Below are 21,110 nucleotides of genomic sequence, written 5' to 3'. Positions count from 1 at the left end.
GTCCATTTATCTTTGGATTATTTTATTCACCCAACTAATTGGTATGACCTTAGTTGTGTAACTCAAACTTTTCCCACAGGTTTACTGCAAGTTTATCAGCTTTCACCTAGTTTTGCCAGCCCACAGTCAACACAGCTCCTTATCTGTTTGAATGAGAACAATTTATTGAGTTTGAGCACATGTACATTTTGTGGACAACTGAAAAAAAAAACCAAGTAAACTTTGAAATTATGAAGTGATTTTTATGTAATTTTAAGAAGTGAAAGATATAAAAAAATAGAGTTTGTGTGTGATTGTTCAAGCAGAAACTTAATTTATTGTAATTCAACCATATAACAATACCAATTCATCAACTAAACATTGTAAAAACTCAAGTCTCCTGTAATGTTCAAATAGAAATTAAATGGAGGGTTCATATCACAAAAGTAGTATCAGATGATCATCTCAGTTATGATCTTTAGGCAGACACACTCATACCAGACAGACCAAGTTAAGAATTTTTACATTAAAATACCAGTTGAACTGGTTATACATTCCACATGATGCAGATACTCTTTAAGGGAAAAGGTAATGAGAAAGTGATGTTCTGCCTCACCCACAGGTGTGTACGGAGCAGTATAACATGTTTGAGTTTTGCTGTAGGTTACAAATCAGAAGTGAGCTATCCATAGGAAAAGATTAGAATCACATCCACTAATGGCAGAATATAACAAACAAGGTTAAAGAAGAAACAGCAAAAATAAATAAGAGATATTACAACAATAATCTTTCATTAAGAAAAAAATGCTGTGATAAATTCTTTTTCACACATTTTTTGATTAGACATTTTGTAAATAGCTTGGAGACAGATTTATATGCTTTATAAGAAGTACATATAAATTGCTAGTTGTGATTTGTGGACTTATTCAGAGATTTAGGGGAATGAGTATTGAAATATCAATGCATGCATAAGTATAATGTGCATATTTTTGTATGATTATCCAGAGATATCTGTAATTGTTATGTAAATTTTACATAGATATTCTATAGATTTTTTACTTAAAAATTAAGAATGCATTCAGGTAGAGTCACCACTAATGTCTATTCAAAACCATTTTTTTTTCAGATGGAAAACAGAACATAGTATTGACACATGATTGTAAACAATACTGAAGAGAGGCTCGTTCTTTGTAGATTTCACATTTTGTCTCTCTTTTTCATCATTTCCTGCACCTAGGGAGAATGAAAAACAATTTTTTCCACTAGCAATTTTGGTTTACTTGGAATTACTATATTTTGTGAGGCTAAAATATGTAGAGATTCAAAATACAGAAATCCTTATATTGAGATGGTGCAAATAATTTGTACTTTGATACATCAAGGACATATGTTACAATCTCTGTGGGAACCATTATAAAATATCGTGAGGATTATAAGAGCAGTGACCACATTCTGTATAAGACTGTAACAGTAGATCCATGTCATATATATATGTCTAAAACCCACAGAATGTACAACACAAAGAAAGAACCCTAATGTAAACTATGGTCTTTAGTTAATAATAATGTATCAATACTGGCTCACCAATTTGTAACAGGTGTACCACACTAATGCAAAATGTTAATAATAGGAGAAATTAGTGGTGGGAGATGAGGGAAGGGTAAGGAGATATATGGAAACTTCTTTCTGCCCAATTTTTCTATAAATTTAAAACTGCTCTAAAAAATAAAGTTCACTAATTTAAAAAATTTCCCCAATAAGAAACAACAAAAAATAAAAGTAGATAGCTTCTAAGCCAACAGAGGGAAAAAATGGAATGATAAAAGAAGGCAAAAAGTAAAGAAAAAGAAACATAACAAGTAGGGCAAATAGCACATAGCAAAACAAGAGATTGAACCTCAAATATATCTTTAATTGTACTAATTGTAAATGGTTAAAAACTTGCCATATTTGAATACTAATGATAAAAAAGCAAAAACTCAACTATATGCTATTTATAAAAAACATATCTGAAACCTAAGAACAGGGGAAAATTAAAAGTAATAAGGATAGAAAAATATAGTACCATTTACATGTTAACAAAAATAAATCTGGTATAGCCACAATAATGTTGAACCAAGTAGTCAGAGTATGTGATATACCTCTTTATAATAAATAGTTCAATTTACCAGAAATAAATAAGAATTCTAAATTCATATACACTTAATAACATAACCCCAAGCACATATACACAGCAAAAACTGACTGAACTATAGGGAGACAGACAAATTCACAATCATATTAGAAGACTTGAACAACATGTTTAGTAAGCCTGACCCAATGGATACATTCAGAACACTTGCCAATGATTGCAGAATAAACCTTTCTTTTAAACTACAAAAAATTTATTCACAACTATTAACCATATGCTGTATCATAAAGCAAGTAAACACATTTCAAAGATTTGATGTTATACGAAGTATGTTCTATGAGCAAAGTGCAATTGACTTAGAAACCAAAAGATAACTACAAAATCCAATATCTAATAATTTGTACAAATAATATAATGTCCCCAAACCCATAAGTTGAAGAAGAAATTATAATACATATTAGAAACTATCTAGAACTAAATTAAATGAAAATACTATATATTTAAATTTATGTGATAAAGCTTTAAATGCAAATATTATTTTTTAACAAGGAGGTTCTGCTTCCTAAATACACAAAAGGCACTTAAAAATGACTCCTGCAGGTAACAGCTGTATACAATGGACAAAATAAAACACCCACCTCACCCACTACAAACAAACCAACACAAAAATCAAACCAAACCAAAACATAACTTCCTGAAGGCTCTGGAGCCTAAACAAAGACAGATAAATTTTAAAGGAAAGTCTAAACTTGGACCAAGTGACCAAAATGAGTTCTTCATTTCTTCAACTTTGACCCAATAGTAATAACAGTCATAGACAGCTGTGGCAGTGCAAGAACGCCTAAAACTCTGATAAGAAATCCTGCTGTCTTTCTGTATGGAAGAATCAGGGGAAGTGGCCTGGCCAAATATGACCAGATTCTGAAGAGTGAGGGAGAATTCTGAAAGGGGAAAAAGATTCTCCAATATTGTGTATGAACTTCAGGCTGACCCCTAGAACGTGTACTCATAGGACAAATTCAAAGTAATGTGAATTGATCTGAGCGATGACCTGTTAATCACATGAGGTAAGAAAGAACTTACTTTGAATCTAACCATATTAACTGCCATTTTAAAAAAATCAACATTTATCAGAAGACTATAGCTAATCTCAGTCTACACAATATAATATTAACGATATCCCAGGTCATCTAAAATTATTCTGCTTATAGAAAACATAGATATTCACTTTAAATGAAAAAGACAATCAATAGATGCCAACTCCAAGATGATCTGGTATTGAGGTTACTAGACAAGCACTTTATTTTTGAGACAGAGTCTCACTTTGTCACCCAGGCCGGAGTGCAGTGGTGCAATCTTGGCTCACTGCAACCTCCACCTCCTGGGTTCCAGTGATTCTAGTGCCTCAGCCTCCCAAGTAGCTGGGATTACAGGTACACACCACAACACTCAGCTAATTTTTTTTTTTTTTTTTTTTTTTGAGACGGAATCTCGCTCTGTCGCCCAGGATGGAGTGCAGTGGCACGATCTCGGCTCACTGCAAGCTCTGCCTCCCAGGTTCACACCATTCTCCTGCCTCAGCCTCCTGAGTAGCTGGGACTACAGGTGCCTGCCACCACGGCTGGCTAATTTTTTGTATTTTTAGGAGAGACGGGGTTTTACCATGTTGGCCAGGCTGACTTCGAACTCCTGGCCTCAAGTGATCTGCCCACCTTGGCCTCCCAAAGTGCTGGGATTATAGGCATGAGCCACTGCACTTGGCTCTAGACAAGCACTTTAAAGCAGCTGTAATAACTAACTATGCTCAATCAAATAAAGGAAAATACACCAGAAATGAAGGAAAATGTAGGAAATAGAAGACAGAAAGTAAAAAAAGAGGAACTGAAGAAACCACATGGGGACCCATCAAAGGAGTGAGAGGACATAGAAAACAGAGAAGAGCAAAGCTGAGCAGCCAGTCACCTGGGACTGGCCTGGAGGCAAGTGAAGCTCCCCAATAAGGGGAAAAGGTGAGAACCCACAGGGGATCCACACTACCCACAGGGACTTATGCAATCCTAGGAATGGAAGAACACCCATGACTCCCACAGGGCCTCTAGACTGATACTGAGAACCATCTAGATTTCTGCAGAAGCAACATTAAAGTCCACAGGGACACCCACAGGCCTTGGGTGCTGGAGCAGCCTGCTGCAAGCTGCCATAGCCCCAATAAAGGCCACAGTCATGATGCCAGAGAGCAGTCAGATTGCTCCACTCCCCCTCAACAGATAAGGCTCAGTGTCAGCTTCCAGCACAGTGGTCCCACACCTGCCTGAACTCTGGCAGGAGACACAGTTCCTGCTTTTTCTCCAGGAAGCACCCAAACAGCAGATGAGGTTACTCTACCCACTCCTGCTGCTCCTAGGCAAGTGTGACATGCTGGATGGGGCTTCCAGCAGAGAAGACCTGCCTCTGCCTAAACTCTGTGGGCAGGTGCAGCTACATGTTCTCCCAGGAAGCACCTGGATGGTGGGCCAGATTACTCCACCCAACCGTTGCTCCTAGACATAAAAGACTCCCTGGCTGGGGCTTCCACACAGTGGCCACACCTCTGCCTGAACTCTGTGAGTGGGTACAGCTCTGTGTTCCCCCAGGATATGCCTGGATAATGGACCAGGTGGCTTCATTCACCCCTGCTGTTTCTAGCTAGGTGGGACTTACTGATCTGTGCAGCTCCCAAGCAAGGGGGAAGCTCCCACTCTCAGAGCAATGAAACTGGTGAGACGCCCAGGTTCTCAGGCTGGTTGGGGAGTGGGTGTGCCTCCCTCCACAGGGCCAGTTAGGGAAGGGTATGGCCTGACTGCCAGCTGTGGCCCCTGCCTGAGGGAGCCCTGCAGCCCAGAACACCTAACAAAGGAAAGGCAGGTACAGAGCTAGTGATTGGTGGTGGCTCCCCCAAAGCCCAGGAGTGAACCTAGTTGAGGGGGGAGTGGTCATCTCTCTCTTCTCTACTGTGGAGCACTACTGTGAATGTGTCAAAATACAAAAGAGCAGAGGGCTAAGAGCCTATCTGCTGGCTACTACTCTTAAGCACCGTCTACTGGATTTCAGCCCAAATTATAACACTAAAAATATGTTGCCAGTATACAGCATCTGTGAAACCTAAAGTAAAAACCCAGCCACAAAAATTCTGCACAGAGCTTTGGACCTCTGAAAGCAAGCAGAAATGAAGCCAACTGACTATACTCAACTTCCATCACAGTTAAAGAAACACTAGCCCTCACACATGAGAAAGAATCAATGCAAAATCTCTGGTAATTCCAAAAGCCAAAGTGACCCTTTACCTCCAAATTAACAGACTAGTCCCCCAGCAATGGTTTTAAACCAGATAGAAATGACAGACAGAATTCAGAATCTGGATGGCAAGAAAGATCATTGAGATCCAGCAGAAATTGAAACCCAACCCAAGGAATCCACTAAAATGATCCATTTTAGGAACTGAAAGATGAAATAACCATTTTAAGAAAGAACCAAACTGAACTTATGGAATTGAAGAATTCACTTCAAGAATGACTAATACAGTTAGAATCATTAACAGCAGAATTGACCAAGGTGAGGAAAGAATATCAGAGCTGGAAGACCAGTTTTTTGAATAAATTCAGTCAGACGAAAATTTTTTTTAAATTTAAAAAATGGATAAAACCTCCAAAAACATGTGGGATTGTGAAGGGACCAAATCTATGACTCGCTGACATTCCTGAGAGAAAAGGAGAGAGAATAAACAGCTTGGAAAACAGAGTGAGGATATAGTTCATGAAAATTTCCCCAGTCTCACCACAGAGGTGGACATATAAATTTAAGAAAAATAGAGAACCCCTGTGAGATACCATACAAGACAAGCATCCCCAAGGCACATAGTCATCAGATTCACCAAGATGAACATGAAAGAAAAAAATCTTAAAGGCAGCCAGAGAGAGAGGTCAGGAACCTACAAGGGGAACCCAATCAGGCTAGCAGCAGACCTCTCAGCACAAACTTGGAAAAACCATTACCAGCCACTATAAAAATACCCCAAAGTACACAGACCAACGACACTATGAAACAACTATGTTAACAAGTCTTTAAAATTAACCAGCCAGCATGATGATGACAGGACCAAATTCACACATAGCAATATTAGCCTTAAATGTAAATGGGCTAAATGCCCCATTAAAAGACACAGAATGGCAAGCTGGAGAAAAAGACAAGACCTATTGGTGTGCTGAACTCAAGAGACATCTCACATGCAAAGACACACACAGGCTCAAAATTAAGAGATACAGGAAAATTTACAAAGCAAATGGAAAGCAGAAAAAAGCAGGGGTTGCAATCCTAGTTTCTGACCAAATAGACTTTAAACCAACAAAGGACAAAAAAGACAAGGAAGGACATTACAAAATGGTAAAGGGTTTGATTCAGCAAGAAGAGCTAACTCTTCTAAATACATATGCACTCAATACAGGAGCACCCAGATTCATAAAACAAGTTCTTAAAGACCTACAAAGAGACTTAGACCCCCATAAAACAATAGTGGGAGACTTTAATACCCCACTGTTACTATTAGACAGATTGTCGAGACAGAAAATTAACAGAGATATTCAGGACTAGAACTCAGCTCTGGACCAACTGGACCTGATAGATATCTACAGAACTCTCCACCCCAAAACAACAGAATATACAATTTTTTTTTGGTGCCACATGGCACTTACTCTAAAATTGATCACATATTTGGAAGTAAAACACTTCTCAGCAAATGTAAAAGATGTGAAATCATAACAAACAGTCTCTCAGACTGCAGTCCAATCAAATTAGATCTCAAGGTTAGGAAACCCACTCAAAACCACACAACTACATGGAAATTGAACAACCTGCTCCTGAATGACTTTTGGGTAAATAATGAAATTAAGGCAGAAATCAAGAAGTTATTTGAAACCAATGAGAACAAAAAGACAACATACCAGAACCTCTGGGATATAGCTAAAGCAGTCTTAAGAGGGAAATTTATAGCCCTAAATGCACATCGAAAAGCTAGAAAGGTCTCAAATCATCACCCTAACATCGCAAGCAAAAGAACTAGAGAACCAAGAGCAAACAAACCCCAGAGCTAGCAGAAGACAAGAAATTACCAAGCTCAGAGTGAAACTGAAGGAGATAGAGACACAGAAAACCCTTCAAAAAAATCAATGAATTCAGGAGCTGGTTTAAAAAAATATCAATAGATAGGCTGCTAGTTAGAGTAATAAAGAAGAAAAGAGAGAAGATTCAAATAAACACAATCAGAAATGATAAGGGGGATACCACCACTGACCCCACAGAAATACAAACAACCATCAGAGAATACTAGAAGGTATCACACTAGGTGAATTCAAAGTATACTACAAAGCTACAGTAACCAAAACAGCATGGTACTGGCATAAAAACAGACACATAGACTAACGGAACAGAATGGGCAACTCAGAAATATATCCATGCACTTACAGTCAACTCATTTTTGACAAAGATGCCAATAACATATTTTTGGGGAAAGAACAGACTCTTTAATAAATGATGCTTGGTAAACAGGATGTCCATATGGAGAAGAATAAAACTGCATCCCTATCTTTCACTATATATAAAAATCAACTCAAAATGTATTACAGACTTAAATGTAAAACCTGAAACTTCAAAAATACTAGAAGAAAACATTGGACAAATGCAACAGGACATTGATCTGAATGAAGATTTTCAGGTAAGACCTCAAAAGTCCAGGCAACAAAAGCAAAACTAGACAAATGAGATTACATCAAGTAATCTCAAGTAATCTAGCCTCATTAAAAAAAGCTTCTCTGCACAGCAAACAAAATGAGTTAAGAGACAACCTACAAAGTGGGAAAAATATTTGCAAACTATTCATCTGACGAGGGATTAACAACTAGAGGAACTCAGACAACTCAGCAAAAAATAACACAACTTTAAAATAAGCAAAAGATCTGAATATATATATCTCCAAATAAGATATACAGATCGTCAAGATGTACATGGAAAAATGCTCAACATCACTAATCATCAGGGAAATGCAAATCAAAACCACAATGAGATGCCATCTCTTCCCAGTTAGAATGGCTATTATCAAAAAGACCAACAAACAAACCAACCAACCAACAACTAAAACAAAAAAGCAAACCACCAAACAAACCAAGTGCTGGTGAAGGTATGAAGAAACAGGAATACTGCACACTATTGGTGGAAATGTAAAGTATTACAGCCATTATGAAAAATATATCAAGTTTCCTAAACAAAGCTAAAAATAGAACTACCATATAATTGAGCAATCCCACTGCTGGCTATATTTCCAAAGGAAAGGAAATCTGTTTTGAAGAGATACCTGCACTCCCGTGTTTACTACAGCGCTATTCAAAAGTTCCAAGGTAAGGAATCAACCTAAGTGTTTATCAACACATGAATGGATAAAGAAAATGTGGCACATATATATAACGGAATACTATGCAGACATAAAAAGAAGGAAGTCCTATTATTTGCAGCAACACAGATGGAACTGGAGGTCTTTATGTTAAGTGAAATAAGCCAGGCACAGAAAGACAAACGATACAATAGAAAAATAAGTATTTCCAAATGGCCAATAAACAAATGAAAAGATGTGCAACTGCCTTAGTAATCAGGAAAAAGCAAAATGAAACGGCAATGATATATTACTATTCACCTATCAAAATGGCTGATGCTAAAAACACCGATAGTAGTAAGCATTGGTAAGGATGTGGAACAACTGGAACTTTTACACACTGCTGATGGGAACACAAATTGATATAATCACTTTGGGAAATTGTTTGAAATAATCTACTAAAGCTGAGGAAACACACACCCTACGATCCAGCAATTACTCTTCAAGGTATGCACTCAAGAGAAATGTGTTACCAAAGGACATGTGAAAGAAGGTTTACAGCAAAAATTTTTGTAATAACTCCAAGTTGGAAACAACCTGAATTCCCATTGAAAGTAGGATAAATTCTGGTATTCTACACAATGAATACTGTACAGCAGGCTTGTCCAACCTGCAGTTTGTGGGCTGCATGTGGTCCAGGACAGCTTTGAATGAGGCCCAACACAAATTCATAAACTTTCTTAAAATATTATTAGTTTTTTTTTTTTTGCGATTTTTTTTTCTCGTCAGCTATCACTGTTAGTGTATTTTATGTGTGGCTCCAATTTGTCTTCCCAAGTGGCCCAGGGAAGCCAAAAGATTGGACACCCATGCCAATTAAAATGAATGAGCTATAGCCACATACAACAGCATGGATCAATCCCAATGACATAATTTTGAGCATAAGAAACCAGATGCAATTGATTATATATGATATGGTTCCCTTTATATACAGTTCAAAAGCTGACAAATATAAACACAAGTGTCTCATGATTCAGGTCCAGTGAAAAATTATAAAGAAAAGTGAGGAGGTCATTGTCATAAAGGTCATAAAGAATCCTTTTGTGGGAAGTAATAACTGTGAGGGAAAGGAAGGGGGCTTCTGGGATGCTGGTTATGTTTTATTTATTTTTTAAAAACTTGAATGGTAGTTACAGGTATGTTTACTTCATAAGAATTCAGAGTTGTACGTACTTTGTTCTATACACTTTGCTGTATGTGTGCTGTATTTTACAATAAAGAGAATAAAAAGGTTGTTCTTTTTCTCCAATTCTATACCTGGCACAGCATAAAATTCAGGGGGTCCTCTGGCTTTTCATAGACTAAGTTTTCAGTAATCTGCTGAGAAAGAGAGCATAAGGCATCACATTATGGTTCTGAGCAAAAGTTATGTGGTCAGGTTATATTTGATGCTATCTTTCCCACTAACCTAACACATACCATAGCTTTTGTTTTTTTCAGAGATGGGTTCCCACTCTGTCACCCAAGATGGAATGCAGTGGTACTATCATAGTTCGTAGCTCACTACAGCTTCAAACTCCTGGGTTCAAGGAATCCTCCTGCCTCAGCATCCTGAGTAGCTAGGACTATAGGTGCACACCACTATTTCTGGCTCACTATGGTATTTTGAAGAAATTCATGTATTTCTACAAAGTAACAGCTTACTTTATTATTACTAATAAAATTAGGCAAATTAAGGTAAAATTTAGAGAAATAGAAATTTAGTATAAATAGCAATTGATATTTTTACTAGTTTCCAAGATCACAGAGATAGGGAGAAAGTTTGGAAGATAATATTTGTTTTGAGAACTGTGGTCTTGCTAGATTGAGAAATTAATAAATTATTTTCTTTGAAGAACAGTACAAGAAAAACCTTCTGAATAAAAAATTTAAAACACTGCACAATTTGGCATAGAAACTTCCTTCTGAGACATTTGATTCTAAATGGCAAAAATGATGTTCAGTATTATAATATTATGAAAAAGTATATATAAAACTTTAGATTCACTTCATACTTTTGTTGTTATTGAATAAATTAAAAAATTATAATAAAGTAAGCACAATTCTCACTTGCAGGGCATAAAAATCAGGCAAATTTCAGGATAAAATAATCAGGTCTATTTAAGGCACCAACATCATTCCATTATGTATTTTATATCTATTTCTGTTGAACACACATTTAATTACCATTTTTTCCTATAACAATGTTGCACGCATAAGCAGTTTTTTTCTTCACAGGTGAAGAAAATTATAAAATGATTAAAACTCTACTGTCTCAATGGAATTCTCAACAGCTTTCATCCTTCAGTTTAATAATTAGTAGTTCTTTAATTAAAGCCAGAAACCCAGACATTAGTACTCTTCCAACAAAAAGACGTTTGAAAAAGGAAAAGGCATAGACCAAGGTTAATGAAGTAGACATCACTTATCCTTATTTTATATGAGGAATCTTAGGTTCACAAAAGTTAAATAATTTTTCCCAAATCACAAAGATAAGAAGTGCAAAGTTAGGATTTGAGACTTGGGCTAACAGATTACAAAATCTGTGCTCTTTCCTCCATGCTCTACTTCTTTGCATTCAAAAATTTTCAGTTTAAAGGTTTTCATTTGAGGTAAGCCATTCTTATTTTACACCTTTCTAACCACAAGTTCCAGCACCACATTCTGAGGTCAATGAGATTTGTAATTTGAAGAATTAGAAGCAATTTTAAAGTATATCTTTTCCCCTCTAGAGAATGTGCATTCTTAGATGGTCACGAGACTGGTCATCTTTTGAAAGTATAGTCGTGTTCCATATAGTGATGTGTTTCAAGATTTTAATGGAGTTGAAAAATTCATATTGTCTAGTGACGTCATAGCTGTCATAATGCCATAGTGCAAAGCATTACTCATGTGTCTGTGGTGAAGCTGGTGTAAACAAACCTACTTTGCTACCAGTTGTATAAAAATATAGCACACGAAGTTATGTATAGTACATCCTACTTGAAAATAAATGACTATGCTGCTGGTTTATGTACTTCCTATGTGATTTATTTAGAATGTACTCTGTCTACCTATTTAAAAAAGTTAACTGTAGAACAGCAGGGAGGTTTTTCAGGGGGTATTCCAGAAGGCATTGTTATCACAGGAGATGACAGCTCCATGCATGTTATTGCCTCTGAAGACCTTCCAGTGGGACAAGTTGTGAAGGTGGAAGACAGTGATATTGATGATCCTGATCCTGTAGGCATAGGCTAATGTGTGTATTTGTGCCTTAGTTTTTATCAAAAATGTTTAAAAAGTAGAAAAATAAAAGTAAAAAAAATTTAAAAATAGAACCAAGGTTACAGAATAAGAATGTAAAGAAAAACATTTTTGTATAGCTGTACTATGTGTATTTTAAGCTAAGCGTTATTACAAAAGTCAGATTAAAAAAATTAAAAATTTATAAAGTAAAAAAGCTACAGTAAGCTAAGGTTAATTTGGTTTTGAAGAAAAATATGTTAAAAAATTTAGTGTAGCCTAACTGTATAATGTTTCTAAAGTCTACAGTATTGTACAGTAACATCCAAGGCCTTTACGCTGACTCACCACTCACTGACTCGCTCAGAGCAACTTCCAGGCCTGCAAGCTCCATACATAGTTAAGTACTCCATAGAGGTGTACCATTTTTATCTCTCATACGGTAATTGTACTGTATGTTTTCTATGTTTAGATACACAAATACTTCCCATTGTGTTACAATTGCCTACAGTATTCATTATAATAATGTACAATACAGGTTTGTGGCCTAGGAGCAATAGGCTATGCCATATAGCCTAAGTGTGTGGTAGGCTATATCATCTAGATTTGTGTAAGTACACTGATGTTTACACAGTGACAAAATTGCCTAATGATGCATGTTTCAGAACTCTCAGAAGATATCCTCGTTATTAAGCAACACGTGATGGTATAATACTTCTGCCTGGATTGCCTTTTTCTCTTCTTTTCAATTGATAATATTTTGTCCTTCCTTCCTAGACTGGCTATTTAACCCTTGGCCAAGTTTTTCCCTATCAACCAACCTACCTGATCTCTAATCCCTCTGAATGGCTTCATATGATGGTATCATCTATTTGGTGTTTTATCATTTACTACTTATGGTAACTACATCTTAATGCACTTATTGTCTTCTCAATTAGAATATATCCCTTTTTACAGAATACACTCTTTCTTGTACCTCTTGAAAAACTTATAATTAAAGAGAGGAATTGAGAGGTTTACCTGGAATATTTGCAGAATGTGGTGTTTTTCCATGTATTGGAGTGAAACTTGGTAAGGATCTTCATAAACTATAGAAGGGAACCTTCTATAAGTTTGATTGCGTATATGATAACCCTTTCCTTGCTCAATTTCTGAAAATTCATCCTGAAATTTAAATCCCCCCCACCAAAAAGTCCTTAGTAAACCTGAAGGGCCTAGGAATTGTCATTATCAGTGAAACCTGATGTTGATGAGATCTTAACACAAGGAGTTGGAGAAAATACACATTTTTAAGAGAGACTTGGATAATCCTCCAGGTCTCCAGGTGCAATATAATGCACCTCATGTCCTGGGAGGTACCTTAGGCATTGCCAATCAACTTCAAGTACTTTTTCCTTCACAGGGATGTCTAATCAACTCCAAATTCCCTTCTCCTGGTAGAAGCCCAGAGAGGGAAAATGACTTAATATCACAGAGTTAGTTGCAGAACCAGGACTTAAAATGCAGGTTTCCTGAATCCTGGTTTATTAATCCTTCCTGAATGGCCTTTGGGTAGTAGAGAAGGCAATAATTCTCTTTTATTTCCCATCCTTCTCTTGCCCTTCCTGAAATTATGGGTCACACATACCACAACATGTGGGTTTATTCTTTATCCTTGATGCAACATGTGCCCTTCCATTGTACCCCTATTTTTACTCTCCAGGCCCCGTCTAGATCTCTGATCTCCCAGGTAGGTATCAAACGCCCATTTAACTTACAGATTTGGTTACTATGGCTTGAGTTTTTTCTTGACTGCTGGTATAGTTCAATTTGGATGAGATGGAGGGGAGTCTTGGGAAAAGGGCTTGGTCTTTTGCTTGGAAGTTACTGGTGAATCTGGCATCAACTGGGTTGTAGGCTGGGATAGTGGTTGCATTTTGAGTTTCCATTTCAACTGAAGGCTTGGAATTGAGGTCTACTTGGCTATCCTCAAATTTGCAGGGTTGTACTCTGTAGTCAGCCTCTTTGTCCTCTTTGCTGTTGCCTAACTGGGGAAATGTTCTGTCTTCAGACTGGCCACGTGTTTCATAGTAAGACAGCTGGTCTTTATGATTAGCTTGTCTGTCTGCTAAGTGGTCAGTCTGGTCAGATTCAGTGTAGTGAGCATTGTCAACTGGAGGTTGATCAGCATTACTATGAGCTTGGTCAATAGCCTGGTGTTCAGCTAGTTCAGTGGCTTGGCCGTACACTTGGTGGTGAGTCTTTACAGATGTTTTGTGGTCAACGAGGCCATACAATCTGAGGTCAGTCTGCTCAGAAGTTCCTGGGTCAGCCAGGCCAGCCAATCTGTAGTCAGTCTTCTCAGAACTTCTTCTCCTAACTTTCCCTGACATTCTGCGGTCAATCTGTATGGAAGGTCTTTGGTCAGATGGTACGGACGATCCACTGTCAATCTGTACAGAAGGACTTCGGTCAGATGGGACGGATGACCCACTGTCAATCTGCACAGAAGGTCTTCTCTCAGATAGTTTGGATAATCTGTGTGTAATCTGCTCAGAATTTCTTCGCTCAGCCTCGCCAGACATTCTGCGATCCGTCTGCTCAGAAGCTCTTCTCTCAGACTGGCCTGCCATTCTGTGGTCGGTCTGTCTGGAACCTCTCTGGTCAGATGGCATAGCCAGTCTACCATCAATCTGCCCAGAAGTTCTTCTCTCAGCCTGGCTAGGTAATCTTCGTTCAGTCTGTTCAGCAGTTCTTTCCTCCGTCAGGCCAGACACCTGACCATCACTCTGTTCATGCTGTACATTATTAGCTTGGCTAGATGCCTTGCCTTTAGTCTGTTCAGACGGTGTTTGGTTAACCTGATCATCTGCTCTAAGGTCAGAAACATCAGCAGGGTTGGATGCTCTGCGGCCAGCCTGACCAGGTGTACTATGCCCATTTTGTTCAGCTACTCCGTTGGTAGCTTGGCTAAATATGCTGGATTCAGCCTGGCTAGGCACTCTTAGGGCAGTCTGGTCAGCTATTCTGTGAGCAGTGTGGTTATCTGCCTTCCTTTCGGCCTGGTTCTTCTGGTCGTCTTCTTCCTGGCCCTTAGTGTGGCCAGCACTTGAGGGAGCGCCTGGGCTTTCATGTTTCAAGGGTTCAGCCAGAGCCTCTTGCGGAGGCTCTTCCATTTCCTGCCGCGTCCCTGACTGGTCTAGGTTGCCAGGCACTGTGGGTGGGGTTGGGCTGGGTCGTCTAGGCGACCCTCCAGGAACGCCCCATGATTCCCACGGGCTTTGTTCGGGTCACTGCGTGCGTCAGGGCGAGTGGCCGTCCCGCTGTTGTAAGTGGAGGGACGGCAGTCAGCTGACCCTGCAGTGCGCAGGCGAGCGCGGGGAGTACGCCATGTCCTGAGAAGGGGCGATTCTCAGGCTCTGGCAGTTACAGCTTCTCCTCACCCTGCCGAGCAACCAGGCCACGGGGCTCCGTGCATCGCCACCTAGAGTGTTACCCTCTTCCTTGTTCACGGAGGTTCTCCGCAGTGTGTGAGAAAGAGGCCCTCTCTCAGGTACTGCTCCTCTGATTAACATCCCCCACCGCACCTCCAAATGTCAACAGATGAACACACAACCAGCTGCGCGAGGACCACAAAACTGAACAGAGGTTGTTGCTATTGCCATCCCCTTTGGGTATAGCTGTCTTGGCAGTGGAAACTCCTGCCCCAAGGTGTTTTCTTGCTGGATTAGACATGTGATCTGTGGCGGGAGAGCCAGAGAGAGGAGAGAAGATCCAGTGAGAATGGGTTCTAAAACTGCACCATCTAGTGGTCTTACAGCAGAGAGGCGAGTTAGAAGGAGGCCAAATCAGAGTTCCAGAAAAGAAGGGAGTAAGGAAAGTGGGAGAAAGATACCAGAAGGAATATTTAGCAAGTGGAGAATTTGTATTTGATAGTGTTGGCCAGTGGGGCCCAGTTTTTGAGATTTGGTCCTCCCCCTTTGCAATCAACCTTAAGAATGCACCTCAGAGTCAGTAGGCTGTCTACTTTCAGGAGTAGGCCAGTACAGAGGTGGTGATTGATGAGACAAATTACTTTGACCTTGCAAAGCCTGAAATCACTGAGGCAGGCCAAGGGTTGGTAGTGTGATGCCAGATATTCCTTTAGTAGGGATTTAACTGCATTAAACAATTAGAAATGAGACTTAAAATCCGAATTCAAATACTTGTGATCGAAGTGTGACAGGGAGAGTGGATACACTTGACACCATACTTAGGAATGGAAAGGGGAATCTAAGCACACTGAAGTAAAGTCATTTATGTAACAGTGCCTAGAACATAATAGGTGCTCAAGAAGTGCTTGTTGAATGTCACTTTATGAATTATCTACCTTATTTATTTAAAAATGCATGACACCATTGGATACTGTGTTTAGAGTAAAATAGGTCTTGGGTTATGGCTTGTAGCTTCAAAGTGCTATTGGTTTTGGAGATTTATTTTTCCATTTTATAACTTAAATGTAATAATCATAGAAATATAAAAAAGAAAGCGTAAAGAAAAAAATTCCCAAACACTCAAGAGATAACCTTTATTGACATTTTGATGTTTATCCTTCTGGAAATACCCCCATGCAAATCTATGTGTCTATATCTATAGGTATGTATATATTTTACAAAATGATGATTTATCAATTTGAGATCTTTTTTTTAATGTAGCTGTTTTATAGTTACAAATTTCCCTCTGAGCTGATGCTTTTGCTGCATCTCTCAAGTGTTTGGTGTTATGTTTTCATTCATCTGAAGATATTTTCTCATTTTCTCTGTGATTTTTTTTCTTTGATACATTGGTTGTTTAAAAGTATGTTGTCTAATTTCCAAATATGTATGAATTTTCCAGTTTTCCTTCTCTTATTGATTTCTAGCTTCATTCTGCTGTGTTCAGAGAAGATACATTGTATGGTTTCAATCTTTTAAAATATACTAAGGCTTGTTTTGTGGCCTAACATATGGTTTATCCTGGAGAATATTCCATGTAAAGAATGTGTATTTGCTATTGTTGGGTGGAATGTTCTTCATATGCGTTAGGTCTAATTGGTCAATAGTGTTGTTCAAGTCCTATATTTTCTTACTGGCCTTCTGTCTAGGGTCCTACTCATTATTCAAAGTGAGAAACACAAAAAATCAGCCGGGTGTGGTGGTGTGCGCCTGTGGTCCCAGCTACTGGTGGGCTGAGGTGGGAGGATTGCTTGAGACCAGGAGGTTGAGGCTGTCTGAGCCATGATTGTGCCACTGCACTGCAGCCTGGGCCACAGAGTGACACCCTATTTCACACAAAAAAAGTGGGGTATTAAAATCTCCAACTCTTATTGTAGAACTGTCTGCTTTTCCCTTCAAATCTGTCAATGTTTGCTTCATATAATTTGAGCTTGTTGTTTTCTACAAATAATTATTTTCTATAAATAAATATTATAAACAAGAAGAAATAAAGTCTTCTTGTTTAATTGACGCGTTTATCAATATATAATGCACTTCTTCGTCCCTTATAACAGTTTTTGACTTAAAGTCTATTTTGTCTGGTATTAGTATAGCAGCTCCAGCTCTCTTTTGTTTATTATTTGCATGGCATATCTTTTTCCCTAGTTGTATTTTCAACTTATTAATGTCTTTGAAACTAAAAAGAATCTTACACTATATAGTCGGATCACATTTTAAAAAATCTATTTTGCCAATCTTTGTCTTTTTATTGGAAAGCTTAATCCATCTACATTTAAAGTAATTACTGCTATGGAAGGACTTCTGTCATTTTGCTATTTATTTTTACATGTTTTCTGTTCCTCAGTTCTTCCATTACTACCATCCTTTGTGTTTAGTTGATTTTTTTTATAGTGTATCATGTTGATTCCTTTCTCATTCCTTTTCTGTATATATATTTTTAGTTATTGTCTTAGTGGTTACTTAGAGATTACAATTGGCCTCCTAAACTTATAACAACCTATTTTGAATTAAAACCATCCTAGCTTCAATGGTATACAAAACCCTGCTATTATATAATACATGTCTGTCTCTCCTTTTTTGTGTGTTATTGTTGACACAAATAGCATCTTTATACAGTGTGTACCTATTAACATAGATTTATTATAATTATTTTGTACATCCATCATTTAAATCATACATAAAAAGAGGTTCAAACCAAAAATACAATGCTGGCTATTAAATCACCTATATAGATACCAAAACCAGTTTTTTTTTATTTCTTCATATGGCTTCAAGTTACTATATCTTTCATTTCTACTTGAGGATATCCTTTTAGAATTTCTTGTATGGCAGGCCTACTATAGATGAACTTAGGATTTGTTTATCTGGGAATGTCTTAATTTCTTCTTTATTTCTGAAAGGTAGTTTTGCTGAATGTAGAATTTCTGGTTGATGGTATCTTTTTCAACTGTAAATATGTTGTCTTACTGCTTTCTCACTTCCATGAATTCTGCTGAGAAATTGACTGTTCACCTTCAGTATCTTAATATGTGAGGAATCACTTCTTTTTTGCTGCTTTCAATATTTTCTCTTTCAAAATGTCTTTCTCTTTTGAAAGTTTTATTGTCATGTATCAGTGTGGATCTTTTATGTTATTCTTTTGGAGTTTGTTGAGCTTCCTGAATGTGTACAATCATTTCTTTTATCAAATTTGTAACATTTTCAGCCATTACTTCTTTAAATATTTTTTCTTTCCCTTTCTCTCTCTCCTCTTTTTCTGGAGCTCCCACCATGCATAAGTGGTACACTTAAGGGTGTCTTATAAGTCTCTGAGGCTCTATAAATTTTTCTTCATTCTTCTTCCTTTTCTTCAGGCTGAAGAATTTCAATTGACCTATCTTCCCCTAGCTCTTTGAACATTTTTAAGACAGTTGATTTAAAGTTTTGGTCCAATATCTGTGCTTCCTTAGTAGCAGTTTATTTTAATTTCTCCTAGCCATACTTTGTTGTTTCTTTGCATACTTCATAATAAAAAAACAAAAGGTAAAGTCTGGACAGTTTGTATGTTACTTGCATCATTCCGTGGGCATGCATGTGCTTTTCTGGATGTCCAATACATGCAGACACTTTTTTTTTTTTTTTTTTTTTGAGATGGAGTCTTGCTCTGTCGCCCAGGCTGGAATGCAGTGGCGCGATCTCGGCTCAGTGCAAGCTCCGCCTCCCAGGTTCACGCCATTCTCCTGCCTCAGCCTCCCGAGTAGCTGGGACTACAGGTGCCCGCCACCACGCCCAGCTAATTTTTTGTATTTTTAGTAGAGAGGGGTTTCACCGTGTTAGTCAGGATGGTTTTGATCTCCTGACCTCGTGATCCGTCCTCCTCGGCCTCCCAAAGTGCTGAGATTACAAGCGTGAGCCACCGCGCCCGGCCAGAAACTTTTTGATACACTAATTATTCAAATAATCTCTCTCCCCAGCTTTTCCTCCCAAACTTTCAGTGTGTCCGTTATTTAACCATGATTTTAGTCTTTTTACCCAGATGCCAGCAGGTTGCCTTTCAATGTTTTTGAGGAATGCCCTCTTTATAGCCACTTTTCCGTCCTGAGAGTTATGTTGATGGATACTTAGGTTATTTCCATATCTTGGCTATTTATTCACAATAATACTACAATAAACATGATAGCACAGTAGTTTTGATATTTAAGCCTTTCTGAGAATGTGCCCATTTGTATTAGATAATATATATCTATATTAGATATATAGATATTAGAAATATATATTGGATATTTTATCTAATGTATCTAATATATTAGATAATATAGATAATCTATATTGTAATGTCCCTTTTTTCATTACTTATTTTAGTTATTTGAGTCTTTTTTTAATGTGGTCAACCTAGTTAAAAGCTTTTCAATTTTGTTAATATTTTGAAAAAACAACCTTTAAATTATTTTTCTGTCATTTTTATATTCTCATTTTATATTCTCCATTATATTAACATATCTCTAATCTTTATTATTTCATTCCTTCTGCTTGGTGTGGGTATAGTTTGCTCTTTTTTATAGTTTTTTAAGGTGGAAAATTAGGCTATTGATTTGGGACCTTTGTTGTTTTTAAAATATAGGCCTCTATAGCAATAAATTTTCCTCTAAGCATTGCTTTCCTGTATCCCATAAGTTTTAGTATGTTGTGTTTTCATTTGGATTTATCTCAAAGTATTTTCTAATTTCTTTTGTGATTTCTTCTTTAATCCATTGGTTAATTAAGAATGTGTTGTTTAATTTCCACATATTTCTGATTTTTCTAAATTTTTTCTGTTGATTTATCTTTTAATTTCACTGTGATTGCAGAATATATTTTGTATTTTTTTTTTTTTAATGAGACAGAGTCTCCTGTGGCCCAGGCTGGAGTGCAATGGCATGGTCTCGGCTCACTGCAACCTCTGCCTCCTGGGTCAAGCAATTTTCCTGCCTCAGCCTCCTGAGTAGCTGGGATTACAGGCATGTGCCACCATGCCTGGCTAATTTTTGTATTTTTAGTAGAGATGGGGTTTCGCCATGTTAGCCAGACTGGTCTCGAACTCCTGACCTCAGGTGATCCACCCTCCTCGGCCTCCCAAAGTGCTAGGATTACAGGCATGAGCCACTGTGTCTGGCCTTGTATGATTTTAATCTTTTAAAATTTACTGAGGCTTGTTTTATGGTATAACATATGGTTTATCTTGGATAATGTTCATGTGCACTTAAAAGAATGTATATTCTGCTGCGGTTGGGCGGAATGTTCTCTAGAAGTCTGTTAGGTCTAGTTGATTTATAGTGTTAGTTAAGTCTTCTCTTTCTTGGTTGATCTTCTGCTTAGTTGGTTCTATTATTGAAAGTGGAGTATTGACATCTCCAACTATATTCTTGAGTTATCCATATCTCACTTCAATTCTGTAAGTTTTTGCTTCACATATTTTTGGGGTTCTGTTGTTAGGGCCATATGTGTTTATAATCATTATATATACCTGATAGATTGACCTTCTTATCATTATAAAATGTACTTTTTCAAGTAACAATTTTTGTCCTAAAATCTATTTTGTCTCATAGTATAGCCACTCCAGCTCTCTTTGATTACTTCATGCATGGCATATTTTAAAAAATCTTTTTACTTTCAACCTATTTGTGTCTTTTGATCTAAAGTTTGTCTCTTGTAGACAGTATATACGTAGTGGTATAGTTGGTTTTTTTTTGGGGGGAGGGTCCATTCTGACTATCTCTGCCTTTTGATTTATAAGTAGGATATACATGTTTTATTTTATTATTTTATATATGTCATATATTTTTTGTTCCTCAAGTCTTTCTTTTATTGTGTTAAATAGATATTTCCTAGTGTACCTTTTAAATTTGATTGCTGTTTATTTTACTATTTTTGG

The 21,110-nt window shown here is 37.5% G+C and overlaps 2 protein-coding genes across 44 annotated transcripts in view; one reads left to right on the top strand and one right to left on the bottom strand.

The window, feature by feature from the left end:
* Positions 1-1,062: 1,062 nt before the first annotated feature.
* Positions 1,063-15,132, bottom strand: TEX55 (testis expressed 55). Of its 14 annotated transcripts, none has more exons than XR_010155713.1 (4): positions 13,526-15,017; positions 12,789-12,932; positions 9,741-9,884; positions 1,063-1,212 (listed from the first exon to the last, which is right to left on the bottom strand). XR_010155713.1 is itself a non-coding variant. In XM_009446219.4 (4 exons), exons 1-4 carry the CDS (start codon positions 14,921-14,923, stop codon positions 1,177-1,179), a joined length of 1,641 nt encoding a protein of 546 aa, XP_009444494.1. In that variant the 5' UTR covers positions 14,924-14,984; the 3' UTR covers positions 1,063-1,176. The 14 variants fall into 14 exon arrangements, 8 of the variants coding, with proteins under 8 accessions (XP_009444494.1, XP_009444496.2, XP_016797186.1 ...); XR_010155712.1 differs by having other exon boundaries at positions 9,741-9,887; positions 13,526-14,984; XR_010155714.1 differs by having other exon boundaries at positions 9,741-9,887; positions 12,789-12,856; positions 13,526-14,984.
* Positions 15,031-21,110, top strand: part of IGSF11 (immunoglobulin superfamily member 11) — a 446,505-nt gene continuing 440,425 nt past the window's right edge. For 7 of the 30 annotated variants that reach the window (XR_010155729.1, XR_010155727.1, XR_010155728.1 and 4 more), the window contains exon 1: positions 15,053-15,300. Coding sequence is in view for 1 of the 30 variants with exons in the window: in XM_016941700.4 (XP_016797189.2) it covers positions 15,341-15,395 (55 nt within the window). In the remaining 29 variants the exon portion in view is untranslated. Of the gene's footprint in view, positions 15,396-21,110 lie in introns of all 30 variants that reach the window. The other 23 variants (XR_010155719.1, XR_010155718.1, XM_063807029.1 and 20 more) reach the window with 15 other exon arrangements.

This window comes from Pan troglodytes, chromosome 2, assembly GCF_028858775.2.
Source record: "Pan troglodytes isolate AG18354 chromosome 2, NHGRI_mPanTro3-v2.0_pri, whole genome shotgun sequence".
Taxonomy (NCBI): Eukaryota; Metazoa; Chordata; class Mammalia; order Primates; family Hominidae; genus Pan; species Pan troglodytes.
This window is presented reverse-complemented; position numbering and strand designations above follow the sequence as displayed.